At 39.0% G+C, this 1,600-nt stretch overlaps 1 protein-coding gene across 2 annotated transcripts in view; it reads left to right on the plus strand.

Annotated features, from left to right (window-relative positions):
* The window catches only part of colec11 (collectin sub-family member 11), a 3,807-nt gene extending 2,215 nt beyond the window's left edge, over positions 1 to 1,592 (plus strand). The window contains exon 7 of one of the 2 annotated variants that reach the window (XM_032500393.1): positions 250 to 1,592. In XM_032500393.1, coding sequence (XP_032356284.1) covers positions 250 to 659 — 410 coding nt within the window. In that variant the 3' untranslated portion in view covers positions 660 to 1,592. The remainder of the gene's footprint in view (positions 1 to 249) is intronic. The other variant, XM_032500394.1, reaches the window with a different exon arrangement.
* Positions 1,593 to 1,600: the final 8 nt, after the last annotated feature.

Raw genomic sequence — 1,600 nt, forward strand, 5'->3', positions numbered from 1 at the left:
GGGGGGGGGGGGGGGGGGGATTAAAACGGAGCATTCAGACAGAGGGTGTAAACATGTTCAAGTGGAAACCCAAAATACAAGTATGCACATGAAAATAAGCACAATATGGGACCTTGAAAAAAACATTTAAATGTTCATCACTATCAGTTCTCGTGTCCATGCTTTTGCTTCACTTGTTATCCTCATAGAACTGCAAATGCTGGGCATGTCAATGTGAAATTTATAGAAATACTAGTGCTCATTTTTCAGCACTGCCCTCCCCTGCAGCTGTTGCTGGCATAAAAGAGACAGACAGTAAGGTCTATCTGTTGGTGAAGGAGGAGAAGCGCTACTCCGACGCTGAGCTCTACTGTCAGACAAGGGGAGGGCACCTGGCCATGCCCAAGGATGAGGGAGCCAACTCGGCCATCGCAGGGTACATAACCGAAGCAGGCCTGAACAGAGTCTACATCGGCATTCATGACCTAGACCGTGAGGGTGTTTTCACCTACGTGGATCTCTCTGCCATGACCACTTTCAGCAAGTGGAGAAAGGGAGAGCCCAACAACGCCTATGACGATGAAGACTGTGCTGAGATGGTGGCCTCTGGGGAGTGGACTGATGTGGCGTGCCACCCTACCATGTATTTTGTTTGTGAATTTGAAAAGGACAGTGTCTGAGATCAGTCTGTGTTGAATGCTGCTTACATAATGGATAAATATAAAAAAAGTTACATGTATTGACTGTGTGTACTACTTCTATCTGTAAATAGGGCGACAAAATGACATGCAAGTTTTGCAAAGTAGTTGTTTTTTCAAGTATTTTCTACTTTTCCTTATGAGCCTGAAAGCTATTTATTTTCTTAAATCGCAAAACATCCAGTGTTTTTGTTCTTTTGTATGATTGTTACTCCTTTTAAGTACACCCTTAATCTCCTATACTCTGTGTTTCATCAGTGTTTCATACAGCATTCCAGGCAATGTATATAGTTTGTATGTTATGCAAACTATCCAACAAGCAACACTTGCAATTTGGAATATCAACCAAAAAAGACAAATAAGCAAATGTAGAGTTGTTTGTGCATAACATATAAAATTATTCAAAGATTTTGATTTCAGTTGCATGCTTTTAATCATAAAAATTGAATCAAACATGCATTCTGTATTCATTATTGTATTGATTATCGTAGGTTATGTGGTGGTTGTGAAATAAAAATTCACTGATAATTTAAAAAGAATGTGACTTTTTTGTATTTGGTACCCCTAAGCTGAATACATTAATATCTATAGCAGCTGATACAAATCTAGCAGTGTAACAGCCTCCACCCAGTGGATAAAAACTACTTTGTAACAAATTCTCACACAGGAATGTAAAGTTAGTAACCTTAACCATGGTTTAGTTCTGTTTACATGTTCCAGTAAGCCATGACAGCTTGACAGTGAGTAGAAAATGACAGCTAGTATGAACAAAAACAAGACCCTGAAACTGAAGCAGCAAAAATTCAACCATCATCATTTGTATTATTTACACGTTAATTTCTTGCTATAACTTGTGACAGCCTATGCTCCTGTTTAAAACATGTCTGCACATACTGTAGTTACCGACGCTAAAAATAAAACTT

Source organism: Etheostoma spectabile, chromosome 20, assembly GCF_008692095.1.
Source record: "Etheostoma spectabile isolate EspeVRDwgs_2016 chromosome 20, UIUC_Espe_1.0, whole genome shotgun sequence".
Taxonomy (NCBI): domain Eukaryota; kingdom Metazoa; phylum Chordata; class Actinopteri; order Perciformes; family Percidae; genus Etheostoma; species Etheostoma spectabile.